Source organism: Halyomorpha halys, unplaced genomic scaffold (genome assembly GCF_000696795.3).
Source record: "Halyomorpha halys isolate HHAL.00 unplaced genomic scaffold, Hhal_1.1 Scaffold1017.1, whole genome shotgun sequence".
Classification (NCBI taxonomy): domain Eukaryota; kingdom Metazoa; phylum Arthropoda; class Insecta; order Hemiptera; family Pentatomidae; genus Halyomorpha; species Halyomorpha halys.
This window is the reverse complement of record NW_027107632.1, coordinates 240,107-261,031: the sequence shown is the minus strand read 5'-3', so window position 1 is coordinate 261,031 and position 20,925 is coordinate 240,107. Positions and strand designations below refer to the sequence as shown.

The following is a 20,925-nucleotide window of genomic DNA, read 5'->3' as shown; positions in this document are numbered from 1 at the left end:
CAAAAAGGCAATTTTCAAGTCCTACTTGCACAAGTTTTAAGGATCAATAAACATTTGTTTTAATTCTAATACAATATCAAAAAATATTTCTTTTTGATAGATATGATGAAAATAGTATATATTGCAGTGTTTTGCTACTGTTCTACTAGCCATGAGCACTGTAATTTTTCACAGTAAAAAAGTTATTAATTCATTAGGTCTGACAATGAGTTGAAAGCTAATAATAATTATTTCAATTATTTTTTTATAACAGGCAATAGGATATTGCAAAATATTACTTAGGAAAAAAAATCATTGTCGCAGACTAAGATTTTGAAATATGGTAGCTCTTAAGTTACAAATGTGATGTTCACCATTTTCACTCCTATACCTGCTTGACAAATATTCAAAACTATCACTGACTAATAAACTAAACATTTATGAACTACTTATAAAACCACTTTGGACATAAGGAATTGGGGGAATAGCAAAAACGTCAAAAAACAAACAAAAAACTAATCATTTGCGTCCAAAGAATTCAGAAAAATTGTCGACACCACTTTTTATATTTCTAACAAGACTTTACACATTGACCTTGAAATTCTTTTTTCACAGTGACTGCCACAGACTGACTCAAAATTTCAACTCATTGTCATCTAATGCTACTAACCCTTACGATCTGCCCAGAAGATTATTGAGGCCAAGAGATTTATTGCACTGATCTCAATTATTTTCAAATATATTCAAAATACTTTTCTTTTTTTTCTCTCCCATACTATCATACTTGATCATTGTTAAGCAGATCCATCCCAATTTCCAATATACCCAAAATGAATGTATTTACAAAAGGAAAAAAAATTACTTTTACTATTATTATTAAATTATTTCTTTCACACCATGTGGCCAATAAAAAAAATTACCTCATCAGTTGATTGTATTGTTCCATCTCATGACCTTCAGCTAGAAATTTTACTTATTATATTATATTACAATTAATAGTCATTATCCTTATGAAATGTGAATTTAAAATTAATAATTAGACAGTAATTCAGCATCTGAAGTTTATTTTACCATTGTTGTGACATCTTTTGGCCATGAAAATAGGTAAAATTTTAGCCCAAAGTTTAGCATGATACTGGTCACATAAGAACATTCTGAATTTGTTTTATTTTTATTTTTGCAGGAGTGTTTGTTTAAAATTAGGACCTGAAATTTGCCTGTCATTTATAATCAATCTTAAAGTAGAACCAGGTTTATTAGAAGACTAAAGTTTTAACACTTGATAATTTTTTTTTTTTTTATCGTCACAAGATATAGGTATTTGCGAGTTAATTATGATGATATAATTGTGATGATTTTCTATCACAGCACAATATAGTATTAACTAAAATAATTATCCAATTTTCTATAGTTTTTCCTTAAATTATGATCAGAAGAATTAGCATTTTGTACGAGCAAGGATGAATAATTATATTAAAAGTAACACTTACTCCTCTTTTTGGTATGCGAATAAACTTTTGCAGACGGCCTTATTCCATAATGTGTTTTCATAGCTGAAAAAGATATTTTATGAAAATAATCATTGAAAAAATATGTAATAATTTCGTATAAATGCATAACAGAATATTTGATTTTAAAAATTATTTTCAATTTTAAGGGTTGATTTAGCCCTAGCTAATTAAAAACAACAGGTTTAGAGTTACACTCAAATGCATGTCACTCAGCTTTTAAACCAAATATTAAACATATAGAATACTTTATTCTAATATGTTTAATATCTGTATTAAACAATTAATACTACAAACTTCTAAACACAGATTTCTCAATTATTTAATTTCATCTAAATTAATAATAAATAAGTGATAAAATACGAGACATTTAGAAATATGTGCCAGGTTGATTTAGGATATTTTATTAGTCCATCTCCAAATTTAGGGAAAAGAAAAAAACAAGAACACATTATCCAGGGAAAGAGTGTCATCTGTGAGCTTAGGAATACCTAAACAATGTGAGGCCTGAGGCAGTTTTATTATTGTGGTACTCCAAAAACAAACAAATTAAAAAACATCAATATTTTAGTTAAATACCATAAACTTCTAGCCTGATTAAAATTTTTTTATTTATTTTTTTTTTTGCAATAAAGTTATTCAAATAAATTTTTAAAAAACCCTTACGATGTAGGCCACAGGGCAGACTTCCTCTAGATGCTACTGATTATGAGCATCCATCTATTCAACTATTTTACTAGCAAATTAATTGACTAAGAAAAACCTGCATTTAAAGGGTATGGTCATTATTTATTATTAAACTCGAAGGATGGCTGTGCCTGAAGAAAACTAATTTACAAAATCATCACAAAAGAATACAACAAAAAGCTCACAGGTAAGCTTCTCCTTGACATCAAGAAAAGGACACTTGACAAAATTAATGATTTTGGTGAGAGTAACAAATAAAATGAGCGAGGCCCAAGAATCTAGGATATGTCTAAATACTACTAGGAAATAGCTTCAAGGTTATCTTGTTGAAATAGAGGATAAATTTCTAAGAGCTTGAGTAACATGTAGTTATAGGTATCCTTGAACTATCAAAATTTTATCCTTGCAACATTGCTAAAGCAAAAGTTTATTGGAATATCTGTATAGTAAGAAACATTAACTGCAGTTTCTTTTTAACAGTAATTAACAACAATGAATAACATGTTCAACACAGTATAAAAGTTAACAAGACATTTTTCTAGATTTTAAAGGAATTAAATGGAGGAAATGTTGATTTATGGGCACTAACCAGTCGAGTTCAATAAGCCTTATTATTATTTACATTTATATGCATAGATGTTTATAAAATGGTCAACCTTTCTAGTATGATATTAAGGCAGCTTATAGCTTAAGAGCCAAGCATTACTGGTTTAACAAAAGACAGCTACAATCTAAGCTATTCCTAGATGAACCCCGAAGCAATAAACTGCTTAGGCTGGACAGGAATTCTATTAGGAAAATTACAGGGATCTACACAGGTCACTGTAGACTTATTAAACGCATGTTTAACCTCAAGCTCACAGAGTAACATTTGTGCAGATTCTCCAATGCTGAGGATGAGACGGCATACCACATTATATGCTGCCGTGACTGACCAGCAGGGTTGACAATCACACTGTTTGGGGTAGATCATGTTGTCTATCCCAAATTGTGTGAATTGATTAATCCCTCAAGCTAACTTAATTTACTAGAATCTAAACATCTTAAGCTTTAATAAGCTCATTATAATGTGGATGGTGCACAATAGGCTTTATAGGCCGCAGTGCTTACAGCCAGTATAAAAAAAAGGTTTCTTTAAGGTCAAGGCTAGTCATGTAATTCAAGCGTAAATAATAAAGCTACACTATTTAGAGGCTCTTATGATAGATTTCAACATATCAGTATAATATTTTTGAAAAAAATAGTTGCAGTTAGTAATGTACAATTGTTTTTATTAGAAAATTCTTGGTACTTTACATACATTTAAATCAAGTATGCTGAATCAGTGACAGCTGATTAGCATCAGATTGGTAAATCTAAATTTCTGATTGTGGTAACAAGACCTTTTCTTTGGACATGTTTTTAATGGATTCTCAGAACATCACTAACACAACAGTACCAAGATGAAATAATTAGGTGACATGAGTTTGTAGAATTTGTTTGACAGGACCTTTCAGGAGAAGAGAGTTGTCCAGGAAAATATGATGGTGAGATCTCACATACACAAATACAATACTAATAAAAGAGCAAGGAATAATCCCTACAGAAAAACAAGGTTAAAAAAAATAAGGTTAACATTAATTCCAATTTAAGTTCGAAATATATTTGTAAAAAGGTTATAGAAATAAAAGTGTCATCGGAATGGTAAATAAAATGTTTTCTTAATTTAGAACAGGTGGGAGGTTTCATAAGATTGATGGACAAACGTATAACAAAAATGAAGTATTTATAAGTAACATTGATTCATGATTGTACTTAAATGTATAATTGTTGATTTATTATTATTTTAACACATCAATGTATATAATTAAACAAATATATCAATATGATAATAAAACTGAAATATGAATTTTGAAAAGACCTTATCACCGAAAGTTAAAATTTTCCAGAAGACTGCAAGAACTGAATTTCTGTTCAACCATGGGATTTACTTAAGTAATTCTTTCTCTGTAGTGTCCGTTATAATATACATGGACTGTCCAGAAACTAGACATTTTGAAATAAAAATTTACAAAGTTTATTATATACATTTTAAAGGTACACTCTTAAGCTATTTTTCTACATAATCATTAAAATTGAGACATTTATCATACTATGGCTCAAGTTTTTCAATACCCCCTCTGTAGAAAATCCCGCTACTTGAGAAGTGCGGTCTGTGATTCGGTTTTTGTTAGCTTGAAACAAGAGAGCAGTTGAAATTTATCGTCAGCTTTGTGATATTTACAGCACGGGATAATGAGTGAAAGCCGAGTGAGGCAATGATGCATTGATTTTAAAAATGGCCGTACCAGTGTTCTAATGAGGACCACAGTGGTAGGCCTAGCCTTCTGACTGATGACCTAGCAATGCAAATTAATGACAAAATTCATGAAAACTGTCGTTTGGCGATTACAGAACGGTAGGAACATTTTCCCCAAATATCACGGAGTTTGATGCATCAAATTGTGGAGGAGAAGCTCGGTGGGTTCCAAAAATCCTAACGAAAGACCATAAGAAACAGAGACTGGCTGCAGCACTGACCTTTCTCCAAGAATACAGCAGGAATCCTAATGCAGTTCTGGATCGTATTGTAACCGGGGATGAGACTTGGGTGAAGCATGTCAACTGTGAAACAAAACAGCAGTCGATGGAATGGGCGCACACACATTCTCCCAAGAAACTACGAAAGTGTTTGTAAACACTGTCAGCAAGAAAGGTTATGGCTACTGTGTTTTGGACTGATGCACATCAATTGGCCTGTTGTTTCGAGCCAACATAAACCGAATCACAGACCGCATTTCACAAGTGGCAGGATTTTCTACAGAGAGGGTATTGAAAAACTTGTGCCATGGTATGATAAATGTCTCAGTTTGAATGGTGATTATGTAGAAAAATAGCTTAAGAGTGTACCTTCAAATATATATAATAAACTTACATATAATAACACTGTAAAAAAGGAAAGATTTATATTTCATCGCCAATAAATGATAGATAAATAATTCTTCAAATATTTTACAGCGTATTATTAAAAAAGTGCTGACCTTTATTGTTCAACAATAAAATAATGAAGGCATATTAAATAGCAAAAATTAGAAAAAATAATAGTGAGATCATTCAATACTCAATATACGTTTGTTCTCCTAATATAAACTAGGGTTTTAAACTATGTCAATCAGTAGCTCAAGGAGTTAGTCACTGTGTTACTAACTCAAATCTGGCTGTGATAGATAATTATCTGTTCTGTTACAGTAGCCGTGAGTCAACCCTGTGGTTTTGGGAGCCCTCCTGGTGCACCAAGCCTCTACAAAGTGGATACTTAGGGAAAAATCTGGTGGTTGAACGAATCTCTTCCTTATATAACCGTCATTAAAAAAAAAAAAAAAAAAAAAGAACTTCCTTATAAAGTACTGTAACTCTGACTCTTCATGGGTTGTAGCGTTACAAATTTTTTTTTTATAATTAATAATATTAAAAATATATTGATATATAAATGGTGTATAACAATTGGTTTACAAAATAAAGATAAAACAGGAAAGGCTAATATAAGGGATAAATGTAAACTTTATTAAATATCAGGGGAATAATACAAAACCAGAAAGTAATAATTATAAATTTGATAATAGAAAAAGTTGAGAAAATTATACAAGCTGTTTGTTTTTTTTCATAAGAATGTTATTTTCTTTATAATTTATTTTTTAGACAATATTACTGATAAAAGAAATAATAAGATAATGAATTTTTAAATATGATTATAGCACATAAACAGGAAATAATTATTATACATTTGTTGAAATATAACTTTTAACTACTTATGAAGTCATTTAAGTAGTTGAAATTCCATTTAATTAAGAAACTACGATAATATTATTAATTCTTTCTAAACAAAGAACTATGAAAACATACAATTAACTCTACAGTAGAAAACTGTATACCTAGAAAGTTATATTTACAAAATTACAATCAATATAGTAAATTTCACAAATATAGTAATGACTTTATACATCTTAATTTCTTCTGTAGGATATAAATGCTACATTAAAGGTAAAAAAAAAAGTGGCTCTCTCCCTTGAAAAGTCTTTAATCTGATACCTAGATTTACCAACATGCAGTTCAAAGCTAAGCCCTATTGAGAATATACAAAATGTTTTGTACAGACAAAGAAATGATCAACTTCACTTCGAGAATTAATGGCAATTCCTGAGGAAAAACATGAAAATACATATCCCTTCAGGAATTTAATTGAAACCTTTTTAGTATAATGCAATATCGGTTGCAGGCTGGAAGGACTTAAAGATCTAAGTCAGAAAAGGAAATATCTCTATATCTAGTCTGTGATTACATAAACAAAATTATTTTTAATACTAATGTTTTTTTAATTTGTAGTTTTACTTAAATTCATATTATTGATTGTAAAATCTTTGAAAAAAAGAAAGAAGAAAGAGGCCACTTTCTTTATCTCAGTTTATTTTCCATGAATGTAATTTCACAAATAGCAATAAGTGTAAGCATGAAGAATAATTTGAAGTAATTATAAGGAAAAAACGTAAATATATTAATGTCTCAAATTAAACAGACCAGAGTTTCCTTTCACTTGCTCTCTTCTTAAAATATTTGTTTTATAAAAGTTCTAGAAAGAACATATCAATGGAATCCATTTTCAAACAAAATTTTAAGGTACGGATATTTCTTATTCAAATGAAATACAAATACATTATTCATGTTAGCTTTAAATCTGCTGGCTAAGGATTATATAAAAACTGACCGCCTTTTACATTCAAAATTGAGTTCAAATGTAATTTAACTTATTAACACATATTTACAAAAAATATAATGTTCAATCACACATTAATCTTTTATTAGCAAGTAATTTCTGACATCTTGTACGTTTCAGGAAACTGAACCTCCTGAAAACATGGGAATACAATAAGTGAAATTTTACGAATATGATCACGTTACTGGGTAAGTTATTTATTATGTATCAAGGTCAATTTTGAGAGAATTCTATAACTCTAGTTTTTCCTTCATAGATTTAATAAATTTGAAGTGATTCGTGTATGACTTAAATAATTTATTTTAGAATCCAATCTTCCCTTATTATTAATTTTGACACCCTAATATATAGACCCGTTTCAAGCCCAAGCCTTAACAAGTTACTGTTTCTTCTCAAAAAATCACTTATATATATTGGATACAATGATAAATTTATATTACTTTCATATATTCATATTTCATGTTTGTATAAATCTCTAACTTCCTGCCAAATTGGATGACCCATTTTCATAATATAGGTGGTGTCAAGGAAATTACTTTTTTGCATGGGTAAGTGAAAATAGTGGAGAAAATATATACTAGACCATCTTTACCAAAATGTGCTATAGTACACAAAATTCAGATGAGCCATTTTCGAAATGTAGGTGTATCAGGAAAATACGTTTGGTAAGTAGTGGATATATTTTGATATGGAACCATTTACACTCAGTGTCAAAATGTTAGACATACTCATTAAAATTTTTAAAAAATTTCACGTTTTCTTTATTTTTGATTGATATTATTTTTTTAAGCAGTTTAAAATATAAATTGTGATATTGAAATGGGGACAATCTTCTCAGACCTTAAGGATTATTTAAATCCAATATTGACATTTTATATGAGTCAAAATGATGGACACACTTGTTTACTTTTTTCTTAATCCTCTAGAGTTGAAATTGTTAAAATACCATTTCTACTTCAGTGAATTGTTGAATTTGTTTCAAAATATACCTGAAAAGAACATGAGTTATGGGAAAAAATAAGTATTTCTCAGAAGAAGAGTGTCGTTTGATTTCTTCACTCCACGAGGACAGGATGAGTTATAGGGAAATAGCCCGTCAAATCAAGTCACGTCAAAGTATTTCATTGGTCACGAAGTTTATTCGGCATAGGGAGACATATGGAACCCACCGTTCAACTAGGAGGCCCCCTGCTTTGACATTACGAGAGAAACGGAATATTCTTTGAATCGCATCGAACTCTTGTAAAGCAGCAAGAGTAATTTCTGAGGAAGCTGGAGTTCAAACAAAACTAAGGAATGTCCAAAGATTATTAAGTCAAAAATAATAGTTTGAAAAAAATTGAAAAGAAAGCCAGTTTTGAGTACCTGTGACAAATTAGCATGGTCTTTGCTTGTAATGTGATGTCATGGACTGAGGAAGAAAGTCATCTTTAGTGATGAAAAAAATTCAATTTGGACTGGCCAGATGGGTTTTCGTATTATTTTCATGACTTAAGAAAGAAGAACAAATTCGATCAAGGAATCAAATGGGAGGAGGAAAAGTTATGGTTCGGGGATCAATTGGTAACAAAAAGAAAGGAAATTTGATGTTTGTTTCATCAAAAGTAAACTCAGCTGAATATAAAAATTTGTTAGAGGAACAAAAGTTGACTTTTAATGACATGCCTGAAGGCACATCAGTTTTCCAGTAAGATAACGCCCCAATGCATTCAACAAAAATTATTAAAGACTGGTTTACTCGCAACAAAATTGCCAAATTAGACTGGCCTGCTGTCTCCCCCGATCTGAACATTATCGAAAATGTTTGGGAAACTCTTTAAAGAAGGGTGTAATCTGAGTCAAGACAGTTCGGAACAATCAAAGATTTGAAATTTGCAATTCCGCCTTCATGAGAACAATTATCTCAAGAAACAATCAAACAATTGTACGATTCATTACCAAACAGAATTTTTGAATGAATAAATGGTGGTGGAAAGGCCACGAAGTATTAAAATGAGTTTTTTTTTTTTTTTTTTTTACTAGGGAGCGTGTCTAACATTTTGACGAGCCTTACCTTTAATTATAAAAAAAAAAAAAATGTGTATATTTTTGGCTTGAGAACCAAAATACAAGCAGGCTGCTGATTAACTTCAGGTGAGTGATAGATTATTTTAATACAGTTTTAGAGGTAATTTGAAAAGATGTAGGGTAGGGATAACAATTTTTTAAGCGTGTCTAACATTTTGACACTGAGCAAAGTACCAACTTGCACAATCCCAGAAAGTTTCATAAAAATCAGATTAAATGTAAGCGTTATGTGTAAAAGAACATTTACTACTAACATTAGAATAGAACCAAATTTGTTTTTCATTGTCTAAAAAGTAGAATGTGAATGAAACATTTTGATTCTGAGGACAAAAATTTTCTGCATGAACCCAAGGTTCCTCTAAATGTAATACCGATGAAGCAAAAATAAACTCTTTTTCCCCTGTTATTTCTTCAACATTCACCTTGACTGATCCCTCACAAAGTAGTTATCCTACCTTTATAAAACTAAAATACAAGTACTATATGTTATAGGAGGGAATCCTCTAGGCCTCTTTCCAGCTGTAAATGCCTCTACACCTTTATTTTCTTAACTTTCCCATTTTATATCTTCTTAGTGTACTAGAGATCACAGTAATCCTTTGATCTACCTATAGGTGTTAACATGTTGACACTACAGGAAATAGTCAGCTTACTATGATAAACCAGAAAAAATAGTGATACTTGACACGACTTAGGAAATGATAGCTCAAGGTCTCTAAAGCTGCCACAAGCAAGATATACATCAGTAAAGACGAATAAACAATATAGTTTGTTCAATATATTTTAATTGAAGGTAAACATTTTATTTTCTAGGCCCATGAATCAATTCATTTAATGTTAATAAGAAACTCTAGGTTTTTTAAATTAATATTTACAGTCTGATCTATTATCATATCACATTATAATAAGTTTAATTTACAACATATAGCATCAGATAAAAAAAAATTCAAAAAATTAACACTATGGTTGAAAAGATCAAGATTTATCGTGTCCACTCGTAAATTATAGGTTTTACCCCACAGACAACATTCATAATTTTTTATTAAGGATTATTCATTAATCAACAAAAGCATGATAAATTAATAAACATTTCTGTTCATTAATATAGCATATTAATATAAAACAAAAGCAATATTTTAATAAAACTAAACTTTTTACTTACGTAAAGGGGCACATGGAACACTTCGGTAATGTTTTTTGGGAAATTGATAATTGATGCAGTTCTCTAGGTCTAAAGTTTTATATCTGCCAGATTTTCTCATCTAAAACAATAAATTTTGAATTTCAAAACCATAACCATAACAACTATCAGTAATATATGAAACAAGCACAAAAAATTACTTACTAAAGCAGAAGAATAGGAAAGTATACTTGTTATAATTAAAAATGGCCTTTTTTTAAATTTTTTTTATTAACATTTCAAAGCTATAATTAAATAAAAGCTATTTCAAATGTAATAATAAAATGTATATACACAGAGAGAAAAAAAAAGAAACTTTTAAAGATGAATTCCTTATACTTACTGTTTTATTAGACTTGATAATATTTTCATTGACAAATCTTTTATTGGTGGAGGTGAAATGAGAGTCCTGACCTGGTGGACCTGGTTGAACTGAGTGTTTGTCAATTAGAGAGTTTTTGACAAGTAGGGGAATTGTAGTGAGAGGTAGTCGATGGAATTTACTAAAATCACCCTTCCCAGGTATTGGGAGAATGATTGGATCATCTGGAAGATTAGTTGGCTCACAGAGCCCTAATTGGTATAAAAAATTACTCTAAAAAAAAAAAAGAAAGAAACAAATTACAAACAGTAACAAAAATGTTTAATTCAAAATAATGTAAAAGAAAAATTAACAATGATGAATATACTCATAAACTAATAAAATATACTCATGAAATAGTTGTAAAATGACTTGAAGGTTACTATTCATTAATCCAATTTCAAAACTAGTTAAAGTTCATGAAATACCGTCACATGGAACATTCTCACATAAAGCAGCCAAGTGGTGGCCAATTTATACCTCAGAGCTGGAAAAATGTTTAATTGTTATTTAACTAAAAGTAAAAGTTTGGCGGTTAAATGTATCTTTTGTATAGAAACTTTGTTAAATTCATCGATATTTCATGATCCTGCCCAGCCCAGATACAATCTTTCCAACTTCAAAATTTTACATCAAAGTTTTCAAAAACGGAGCAATCTCCATTTCTATAACAATTTACATAACATTTATTACTAGACAGGATATTTAACAAAATCCCATGTTTCATAAATATTATGAATAATGCATATTATTAAAATTTTTAATTGTTTAATACATCAATGTTTTTAATTTTTTGTTGTGAAAAATAGTTTTCTTTGAGGCCCTTTCTGTGAGAATAATCCATATCACTAAAATACTTAAAACTAATACTGAGAACTGTGATTTCTCATATCTAACAGGATCCCAAAGCTAACAAAAATTTATTCAAAACTGAAACTTACAATTTATCTATTTATCACAAATGGGGAAAATTACTGTTTACAGCTCTAATGTTTGAACTTTCAGGAAAATGTAATTTTAAGATTTCGAATTACTTTGATGAGGGTAATCAGTAAACTGAGTTTTAAGTAACTTTCATTGTTTCTCATAGTTTGTAATAAACCCTTCCAGTAAATAAAGAACAGTATCTAAATATATTCTCCTTATATTCATAGGATTTTATTTATTCATTCAAAAAATATTTGTTTAGTTAAAACAGTAGTCAAGAACTCTATTTTGATTTTTTTATCATACGTGCTTCTGTACTTTCAATATTTTTTATAAGTTACGACAGTGCGTCAGCTCATAAATTCATAACAATTTATCATAACTTTTAGATGATATTAAGATACAATACTCATTTACTTACACACTTCTTAAAAAAATATCAGTATCAACATACCTTATTCTCTAAATCTACAGCATCTTCTGAATCTGAGATCACTATTTCTTCAACTAATCTATCAGGGGCCTAAAAAAGTTAAGATGCATAATTTATTAATCAAGTAAACAATATAACGAATTATATAAAATTAATGATTTATTATATGGATTGTTTGAGAGTGGTTTATTTTATTATTAACACAAACAGCAATTAATCCACTTTAGCCTGCAAAAGAGACTTTTTAAAGGATATATGACATCAATGATCAAGGTTGTCTCCTTGAGAATGGCCAAAGGGCCGAAACGTTGCAGATGTTTTTAAATAAATAGTTGAGGGTAAAAGTTGATCAATTGTTGTTTGTGTTAATAATCATATAAATTTTTACTTTGTTACTTGGATTATCGAGATTATCACTAAATACTAAACACAATTACTGATATTTTCTCATGAAAGCACATTATGTTTAGGACATTAAAAATAAAAGTGTTTTTTACATCACAGGAAAAGTAGATATATAGGATTTGAAATTAAAATTTAATAGCAACCTTTCTATGGGGAAGTTCTTGAATCCCTGTATCTTCCGAGTCTGAAATAACTATTTGACTGTTATCATCCACCTATAAACATTATTATATAAAATATAAACTAATCAAGAGTATGCTATAATATTATATTAATTATATTTCTTACCGATGATGAGTTCAAACTTCCATTTAGATTTAAACTTTTATTATTTTTCTGAAAATAAAATAATTTTTAGTAAAACAATAAAAATTAGGTAAAACATTATTATTCTCAAAAATATATAAAGTAAGTAAATAATTTTATAACCCTACCTCTAGTTCTGAATTAACTTTAGTAACTGTTATAGCACTGTTAATAAATGGTACTTCTTCTTTGTCACCATTAACCTAAAACAAAAATCATAAATAATAAGTTGAGCCATAATTAAAAACAATTGGTTTAGTTAACTAGCAACATTATTAGTTAAGTCACACAGAACATAAACAACAAAGATTTAACAATTAATCACATTTTTTCACATCTATTAATATATATACATGTAATGGTTAATAATTTGATGGCTTAGTATTTGAAATAAAAATTGTTTAGTTTAACTATCAATACAAACATATAAGTAAAATTTAAGTTCTCGTAACAAGTCAGAGTTCTGATGCTAATAAAAAAATATAGGAAAATAATCTAGATAAGTAATAAGAGCAAAATGAATGACAGTTGAAAATGTTTACCTGGCATTTTTTCTTTTTATCAATGCTTCTTCTTCTACACCTTTCTATCTTTTTTATTATAGACACCTTTAAGAGATAAGGACAAGCTTTAATTAAAATTAAAATTTCACTTATAAAATGAAAATAAAAAAGTATTTATAATTTTTATCATCTATCCTAGTAGACAAAAACTTATAAGGAATAACAATCACCCACTCTGAATAAATGATAGGTAATCACCTAAGACTAAAACACGCACAGAAAAAGAAAATTAATCGAGGCAGCTGCTGGAATAAAGGTTTCAGCTCAAAAACCATGTTCTTAGAAATCACTTGGTAAAGTTTTGTAAATGGTATAGTATTGTAAATGGTATAGTATTGTAAATATTAAAATGGCATCGACAACAAAGCCATCTTTATTTCCACAAGGGATAGCTATCAATCTTGGTTCTTAGCTTAATTTATTTGTTTTATTTTATTTATGCAAGTATTTACACCCTTGTATACATGTAAATATTTGTTGTTTTTTTTTTTGTTTTTTTTTTATATTCTAACTAAATACACCTATGTACAAGACTAAGTTAGACTTTTATGTGTTTGTAATGTTATTATTTAAAATTTATATTGTAGATTGTAATTTTATCTTATATTGTTAAAGAGACAAAGAAAATTATTTGGTCAAGGAAGAAAATTATATTTAGAGATAAAAAAAACATATAAAGGAAAAAAAAAACAACAACATATATTACTATCATGTATTTTAAATTAATTATGATACACCTATAAATTATAAAAGCAATTGGTTTACTAGTAATAATCATTAGTCATTAGCAACCCAATTTAGTAGAGCAGCACGACTTTTTCAATAAAGTGTTTCTTTTCTCTCCTCTCATTTCTAACCTGCCTTTTACTCCTTACTGGCACTGATATTACAAATTTGAATGTAAATTTTTAAAACTATAATGTTTTAAATTGTAGATCAATTGTGAATTTGTATAATTAAGCATAAGAGTTGTGGCATGAGAACACTAGGCAATTACAATCAAATGTTTGTATCCAATAAATGTTTATTGCTCCTAGTATTTAAAAAATATATATATATAGAAAAATGCTTGAGACAGTAAATAAAAATCAAATACCATAAAAATGAATTTACTTTACCTCACTTGGAAGTTTGATTAAGTTACTATGCTGTAGAGGTTCTTCCGAATCTGATATAACAATGCTATCATCTTCAACCACCTATAAAAGGGATAATTAATAGAATTAGACTTTTTTTTTTTTAAAGACATTAATAAAATGTCTCACATAAAAAACAAAGTGAATTGTATCATAAAACTATAACTATAATACCTTGTTTTTATTATTATTGTTGTTGGAAGGTTCTTCATTATCTGAATCAGGTAATTCTATTTGAACAACTGGAAACTCAGACCAAACCTTGAAATAAAATAAATAAATTGAACAACTAAAAATTCTCATGCTCATTTTATTATAATGAACATAATAATAATAATTATTACAATAGTGAGTGGCCTTAACTGAGAAGGAAATATAAAAATGAAAAATTAAATGATTGTAGGAAGATAGTCTGTGTGGTGGTCAATAAAGATACCAAAATAGTAAAAGAGAATTATTTATTGTTAACCAACACTTTACCCCACTTTGCCCTGCAAGTGGGCAATCTGTTGTCAGATTGAAACAGAGCTCTGTTTGTTTAACGTTGGTTAACAAAAAATAGTTTTCTTTTACTATTTTGATACCTTTATGGACCACTACCCAGACTATCTTACAAACGGTCAACTATCTTCTTCCAAAAATTAAATGATTTGATGACTATAAAAGAAATTATAATAGGAAAATGGGGCCTCTGTAGCTCAGATGGTTAGGGGCAGGTCTATCAATCTCAGATCTGGGGTGGTGCCGGTTCGAATCCGGCCTGGGGGTTGACTTTTTTCATTGAGTGGCAGTTCCACAAAATGAAAAACTTAGAATAGGTTCACCACCAGTAGATAACCCCCATATGTCAAAATGCTGTTTAGGACTCCAATGGGAGTTTTGGGCCGGCGAAAAGGGAAAAAAATTAATAGGAGAATAAAAGTAAGAAAAAAATTTAGCAGAACAAATAATTCTGAATGGATGGTATGAGATAGCAGGCATATATAAAGAGCAAAAAATCTTTGGCCATTTAAAATTAATATATTCACATTAATAAGAATCTTGAAGAGCATTTTAGTGGATTTAAAATTTAAGACAAATTAAAATTTCTGAGCACAAAGGCCCTTGTGGTCATGATAATAGCTGATAGCACAGAATTGATGTTAATACATCCTCAACATTGATCAAGGGGCAATAAAATCCTTCAGCTTGGTCATCCCAGTAGTTCATTTACTGTAAAACTGAATGGAAACAGTAAGTACCTTTTTTTATTTGAGAATAATTATGCACAGGAGTAAGTTTGCTTAGGTTAAATTTAGGACTAAGTTAATCTAGCCCAGTGAAAACAAATCTTTGTCAGCAAATTACTTTTGCTGTTGAATTTGAATCTATAATAGACTCAAAGGATAACTCAGCCTCACAGATATGGGACAGTCCTATCCAGCTGCAGACCTTTTTCAAAACCCATTAAGAGCAACATAACCAGTACTCAGCTGGCAGCCAAAGTTGCCACCAGTCTCACCATAATGAAGAACTAATACTTTATTTTTATTCCTACTGTATTATTCCAAATAAGTACAGTAGTTGGCTCTTTTGTTGGTTTAAAAAACACATTTGATCATATATTTACTAGTAGAAATCCTTAATTCTCTATTCCAAATGGAAATAGGTCAAAATTAATTTAATTAAAAATTCTTTTTTTCTAGTCAACAACTGTTTTTCAGCCCACTGCTTAAACGATGGTTTAAATTATTTTTCAGTTAACTGCTAAAACCGTGTTTTACACTTTTTTGTGGGAAGGGGAGAGGCAAAGAATCTGGTAGTACTTTGAGTTTGTTTTTATACAATTATTTTGATAAGATGTTGTTGATATTAAAATATAACAGTTCACAAGCATGTAAATTAATGTTTTATTTACAACAACCAGCAACTTTATCAATTATCAAGAAATTATGAGAAAAAATAAAACCAGGGAACAAAGTTTTCAGGAAATCAATATTTATAAATTTAAATCTGATTGTCAAATTAAGATTAGACCAAATATTTTTTAATTAAATTTGCACATGTTAATAAAAAAAAAAATTATTGAGAACAATTTTGTATGGTTTTTTAGTTAAAAAGTTCTCCCTTTGTTTAATAATTGAAATTACACAATTTTCTCAAAAATAAATACTAAAACCTAAAAGTACATTGCAAATGCATAAAACATAGCAGAAAAATTGAAACTGGAGAGTTTATGATGATTGACCTTGTATATAGGGTAGCAATATTTCTGCATGGGCACAAATCTAAAATGAATAACCCAAACAGCATTTATGGATTTAATACATTATAGTAATTGATAAATGTAAAGGTTCAGGAGATGTTGCTTTTTTTTTTTCACTTTAACATCAGGCTTGTTCACAAATCAAAACTATCATCAAACTTGCAGATGCTAAATAAACCAAATACAGAAGAAAAAAACATTATTCCTATTAGATTCTAAGAATAAATAAAAAAATAAAGTGTTTTAGTTTAGTATACTATTTTGATCCATAAAATAAAATAACTAAGCAAAGTTAACCATGAAGTCCAATTTACCTTAGCTATGACTGGATAAGAATCTTCTCCCATTTTCTAAGGATCAGAAAAAAAAAAAATCAAACACATAAAATAAAATAAAATAATGTGTGAAGTAATATAAAAATTTTATTGATACCTTTTTTTTAGGACTTTTCTTTTTGTACCTCTGAAAAAAAAAATATATATTTATATATACAAGTAGTACATTAAATTCAAGAACTCTAATCTAGAATTTACTATAAAAAGATAAATTTCAATTCTTATATTAATAAACCAATCAGCTGTGAGTAGAATCACCATTTCAAAACTATTCATTAGTAGAAACTATAATTATACTATAATATCAACTAAGTACCACTTGTGAATAGGTACACAAATTTGTAGCAACAGGTGCAAGATATTACAACTTCGTGTATTATGTACTGACAACTTCCTCGAGGAACAGTAAACTGGGTCATAGTTGAAAAATAAGGAATAAAGGAACATAGAAAGTATAATTTTAAAAATTTAACATTTATTTTTGTGTAAAATACCAATTTTATCTTAAATACAGCTAATTCAGAATATTATAAATTTAACATTTAATTATATACCTAATTAAAAAATATGTTAATGAGGTGGATTTTTTGAAAAATAAATTCTCTTTTCCGTGTAAAAAACTTTCCTTAATTTTTCAAGAAAACACAAAAAAGGAAAATTCTTTGCTATGAAATAATATTTTATTAATTTGATGTTTTACTACCAACCAAAAAAATACACACACAATTATACAGTAGCTTCAGCAACTAATGAATAAAAACTGAAAGGTGATATTTTAGGAAGGAAGGATGACCATGGAAACAGGTTTTCAAGCTTATAAATCGATAATACTTTGAAAATCTATCTTTTTGAAAAATTTTCAGAGTAACATCTTATCCTAAATTATATTTTCTCTGAATGAACTCTGATCTCAATTGGAGATATAGACTATGCAAACTACTTAAAAATGATAGAAATAGAAAGCTGTGGAAAATCTAGTCATACACATGCAGTACGCTGCAGACCTTAAGTTTATTGTAAGGACAAATAACAAGATTTTCCAAAGCATCATTTCCTGATGGCTTCCCTGCAGGTTACCCATATTATTGAGATCATATAAGTTAATGTCAATTGTTAACAGATTGTTTCATGCCCCAAATACCCATTTGGCTATAGTTGATTAGAAGGGATGTGGAACAGAAGATTATATTCCTCAGATATTAAAATCACAAATATAACTGATTAACCAATAAAATATTGTTTAATGGTCAAATTCAGCAATCATACATATGCTTGTTTTGAAAAAATTACTGATATATACATGTGTATTTTGAAGTAAGTGACTTTCTTTGTTGCTCCTTTTATAAAAATTTAAAACAAATGTATTAATAAGATAATATTTTATTATCATTATTTTTTTTTTAAATTATTTTTTCTAAAACCATGATTCAATAATAAAAAAATTATTATTTTAAATTAATACATGAGGCGATAGTACATTACCTCTAGTTTTTCAGACACAGCAGCATCATAACACTGAAAAATAAACAAACCAAATATACTATTAAAATCAATACTTCAAAGATGTTTTACAATGAGATTCATAATTATTGTATTGTTATTTCTGCAAAGGTAGGTTGTTGCAAACAGCATAGAGAACAAACGCAAAAACTAAATCTACATTAATTCAAACTCCAGGAGAAACTAAAATAATAGGAATATATCCAATGCTCTCACTGAATATTTTATCACAATACAGATTGCCTTCATGATGGGAAATGTCAATAAAATTACTTGGAGAGGGGAGAGGGGAGTAGGCTGGTCAGAAAGCATCTCTTCCACCTGGTTCCCAGGTAGCAATCCACTTGCTTGAAGGGAACATAACTTATTTACATATAAGTCTACATACACATAAACAGACAATGCCTGATCGGTGATGACTTTAGAACCATGCAATTACACTAGTACTGACTAGGCAAATTTTAACACTTCAGTTCAGAACTAAATTGACTAATCCACTATTGAGAGGAATATATGATAGGTAAAGGAATAATTTGACAGATATTTTATTAATTCTGTGCCTGCCAATCAACACAGAAATCATCAAAAGCTATCAAATATTGTCACTAAGTCATATCAGAAAATAATGATTAGTTCCAAAACTATAGCCCCTATGTGGAGCTAGAACTCCACCCAGGTTCAGGTAGAACCCCAAGCAGGTTCAGAAGAGACATGCTGGAAAAGGCTCAATAATCTGGCACCGGTGAGCCACCAGGAGAAGAAGATGTAGCCAAAGAAACCGACATTAACTGAAGACTGAGACCTGGGCTCTGTTTCATAATAAAGTACAAACTAATACTATTAGTCTTTTCGATTTAACTTAATACAATTACACTGACTTATACAATAATAACTTGTACTTCAGTACTTTTTACCTCCTGTAATATCACTAATAGTCCTCCCTATTATGAAAAAAATAAGTATTAGTGAAATTAGCACGTTGCTTCTATACTTGTATTTTCAACTAATACTATTAGCTTTCATTATGAAACAGGGTCAGGTGTCATTGTCGTGTAGGAGAAGGCAGCCAGAAAGATGTGGATAAACAACAGGGTCCAGGTCATTGTCGTGCAGGAGAAGGCAGCCAGAAAGATGTGGATGAACAAGGTGCAGCCCTATCAATAACGTGTTTAACTGTAGGAGTGCAGGGCTGTACCACAGTATAAATGTAAAAAATCCATTTTCCCATATATTAAATGGATCCCTCCCCTCCAGTTAAATTGTAAAATAAAAAAATAACAATATATTGTTTATTATTACCAGCAGTGGCATGCACAAACCTGGTGCACTATACCACTGCTGCCGTATCCTGCATGTCAGAAATGGCGTATGAGAGAATATAAAAAAAAGTTTCAAAGCTAAAATTAAGAGAATGTGCAAATGAACAATCTAATTATTATTATTCTTATAGCTTTTTCAGAGGATTTTACGTGGAGATGAAATAATTTTATAATTTATAATTGATGAAATAACTGTGATAATGATAATTCCACTATACTGATAAGAAACTTAGAGAAAAAAGGGTATAAAAGACTCTAATAATGCAATGTTACCAAAAAGAGATTTAATCATGAACACTCTTTTTTCAGCTACCGCCTCAACAATGAAAAATATATTATTAAATTATGAGTAATATTACCTTGATTAAAAAGTATTAAAATAAATCCTGAATCAAAAATATAATTTAATACAGATTAATAATTAAAAAAAAAAAATCATACCACATTCGAGGAGGGGATTCTTGCAATTACTGATCTACTTCTCTTGTTCCAAACAATAATGTCATTTTTTTCCCTATCTATTTCATAATAAATATCACAACCTTTTGTTTTGGCAAGACCCTCAGAGAAATATAATAAGTAGGTGAGGCCAAGTCGTTCATATAGTGCACATATTAACTGGCGTAGGGCCTGCGCTCTCTGAAATAAATAAGATATAATTAATATATTTATATTAATATTCACTTGAAAGATAAATAATTTGCATATCTTACAGGATACATACACTAATTTTTTTAACTAATTTGTTTTGTTTTTAAGGAAATGTGAAAAAATAAATTAGTCAACTCGCATCACAAGCAACATCAAAGTAGTACCTGCTGATTCTGACGTTTTTAGAATCTAAATTAAAAATTTGGTGTGGTGCACCACATCACACAACTTTCACTTAACACCCTACTTACGCCCCCGAATTTTGAGTAGATTAGAAGACACGTGTTTAAGTTATGGCTATTTTTGTTTTTTAAATCCATGACGAGAAAAGGGGAAAATTTTCGTTCTGGATTGATTGTCAGAAATGAATAATAAAAAGTACCACCCGTTAAAAATATTCAATAATCAAACTTAGAGAAATTATTTTACATTATTGTGAATACAAATGTGTATGTTTTAGCCTTATTTTTATTTTGCATTTTGGCGTAAGACACTTTTCATTTATTATTCGATACTACTTTACTACCCCCCCCC

The 20,925-nt window shown here is 29.2% G+C and overlaps 1 protein-coding gene and 1 long non-coding RNA gene across 3 annotated transcripts in view; one reads left to right on the top strand and one right to left on the bottom strand.

Annotated features, from left to right (window-relative positions):
* The window catches only part of LOC106687842 (uncharacterized), a 51,909-nt gene that overhangs the window by 1,670 nt on the left and 29,314 nt on the right, over positions 1 to 20,925 (bottom strand). The window contains exons 3-16 of one of the 2 annotated variants that reach the window (XM_014431982.3): positions 20,182 to 20,379; positions 18,404 to 18,436; positions 17,019 to 17,048; positions 16,901 to 16,936; positions 14,516 to 14,602; positions 14,324 to 14,404; positions 13,185 to 13,250; positions 12,771 to 12,845; positions 12,625 to 12,672; positions 12,480 to 12,551; positions 11,953 to 12,021; positions 10,554 to 10,805; positions 10,193 to 10,292; positions 1,470 to 1,532 (exon numbers count right to left, since the gene is read on the bottom strand). In XM_014431982.3, coding sequence (XP_014287468.1) covers positions 1,470 to 1,532; positions 10,193 to 10,292; positions 10,554 to 10,805; positions 11,953 to 12,021; positions 12,480 to 12,551; positions 12,625 to 12,672; positions 12,771 to 12,845; positions 13,185 to 13,250; positions 14,324 to 14,404; positions 14,516 to 14,602; positions 16,901 to 16,936; positions 17,019 to 17,048; positions 18,404 to 18,436; positions 20,182 to 20,379 — 1,210 coding nt within the window. Of the gene's footprint in view, positions 1 to 1,469; positions 1,533 to 6,060; positions 7,097 to 10,192; positions 10,293 to 10,553; positions 10,806 to 11,952; positions 12,022 to 12,479; positions 12,552 to 12,624; positions 12,673 to 12,770; positions 12,846 to 13,184; positions 13,251 to 14,323; positions 14,405 to 14,515; positions 14,603 to 16,900; positions 16,937 to 17,018; positions 17,049 to 18,403; positions 18,437 to 20,181; positions 20,380 to 20,925 lie in introns of those variants that run through there. The other variant, XM_014431983.3, reaches the window with a different exon arrangement.
* On the top strand, positions 7,083 to 9,754 carry LOC136795436 (uncharacterized). The gene is made up of 3 exons (XR_010843039.1): positions 7,083 to 7,151; positions 7,481 to 7,628; positions 9,645 to 9,754. It is a non-coding gene; the product is annotated as an uncharacterized lncRNA (long non-coding RNA).